Source organism: Malaya genurostris, chromosome 1, assembly GCF_030247185.1.
Source record: "Malaya genurostris strain Urasoe2022 chromosome 1, Malgen_1.1, whole genome shotgun sequence".
NCBI lineage: Eukaryota > Metazoa > Arthropoda > Insecta > Diptera > Culicidae > Malaya > Malaya genurostris.
In genome coordinates, this window is record NC_080570.1 from 42,460,040 (window position 1) to 42,461,568 (window position 1,529).

General features: G+C 45.1%; 1 protein-coding gene across 1 annotated transcript; it reads left to right on the forward strand.

Annotated features, from left to right (window-relative positions):
- The first annotated feature begins 342 nt into the window (after positions 1-342).
- On the forward strand, positions 343-1,301 carry LOC131435396 (uncharacterized). The gene is made up of 2 exons (XM_058603276.1): positions 343-810; positions 876-1,301. The coding sequence occupies exons 1-2, from the start codon at positions 363-365 to the stop codon at positions 1,223-1,225; spliced, it is 798 nt and encodes a 265-aa protein (XP_058459259.1). The 5' UTR covers positions 343-362; the 3' UTR covers positions 1,226-1,301.
- Positions 1,302-1,529: the final 228 nt, after the last annotated feature.

The following is a 1,529-nucleotide window of genomic DNA, read 5'->3' on the forward strand; positions in this document are numbered from 1 at the left end:
GTGACTGGATAAAACGGGGTAGGCAGGTAGGATTAAAAAAAATAAAACACTAAAACCATAACCAAAATAGCTTAGTTGTTTCAAGCATATATCAAGCCATTGTTTGACGGGGGGCGTTGAGTGGAAAAGGCGTTTCGTGTTGACACCACCAAACTAGCGATGCACTGCCGGGGGAATGTTTCACGACAAAATATTATCAACCGGCCGTCGTGAACGCTGTGGCATGTAGCCGAGTGTGGTCCAGTTTGTCCCCGAACGCGATATAAAATCCATTGTAATGAATATGAAACAATTCATATTGATTTAACTTATCGTCCGGTGCACATCCTAGCGGGGCGTGATTCTGTTAGTAGTTTAGTGCAATGCGCTCATTTACGGTGTTGGTCCTGACGGCAGCTGTCTTCGGTACGGCTGTCGCTCAGTCGTCCCGCTCGGCTACCGACGTGGTTCTTGATATTTACAATACCTGCCTGAATGATGTGAACTTAAAGTGTGTTAAATCGAAGGCTCTGTCCTGGTTAAGTAAGGTGAGCGACCAAGATGAAATCAAAATCACGGACACTCTAACTGTCATTCGCACTGGAATTGATGAAGAGGAACCGACAGAGAATCAGGAAGAAAAACGGTCGAACAAAGCCGCCTATCTTCTGAATAAAATCGATAGTTTTCTCTCGACCCACGCCCTGAAGATGGGAGTCCCGGAAGTGTTACAATCCGAAGAAGTCCGCGCTTACATTCCGAACTCGTTGACAACGGGGGGATTGGCTGAGGAACTGGTGGTTCCTCTTACGGAAGGAAATGTTGCTGAAGGTACGTACCGGTTTCTGGTTTCATTTTCAAATTATTTACTATGAATTTTCTACCACCAATTTCAGGTCGTGGCTTTGTGAAAAAAGTCATGATACCTTTCTTGTTGGGAATTAAGTTTAAATCGACTGTTTTGGTTCCGGTGGCGCTCGCTTTGATCGCTCTCAAAACGTGGAAAGCGATGACGCTGGGATTGTTGTCGATGGTTCTGTCGGCGGCGATGCTCATCTTTAAATTTGCCAAACCAAAGATCGTAAACTACGAAGTGGTACACTATCCTCCACCGCACGCCCACCACGTGGACCATCACATTGATCATCATCATTTGGCTCAACCGCACGTGCACTGGGAGGCACCGGCCGGGTGGAAGAAACGATCGCTGGATGCTCAGCAGCAAGCATATGCCGGTCAGCTATAAGCTGTTTGTTGTGGTTTTCGCTATGATAGACTGTGTGCCGGTTGATCCCAAAGTTGTAATTTATTTAGTTTTAAGAGTGTGCGAATAAATTATTTCCCTAATGAGAGTGTTTTTCTGTCCCTGTTGAGATGCTACTTGAAACGATCACTTCGATTAACTAGGGTGACGGTTCCAGTAGTCATCTCAGCTCCAGTGACATTTCATATATGTCAAACCATTAGTTAAAGTGAGAGCTGCTGTCTCTGTTCGATAAAAAAGAATCACTTCGAGTTTTTGCGGCGCAAACAGCAATATTGAACAATTT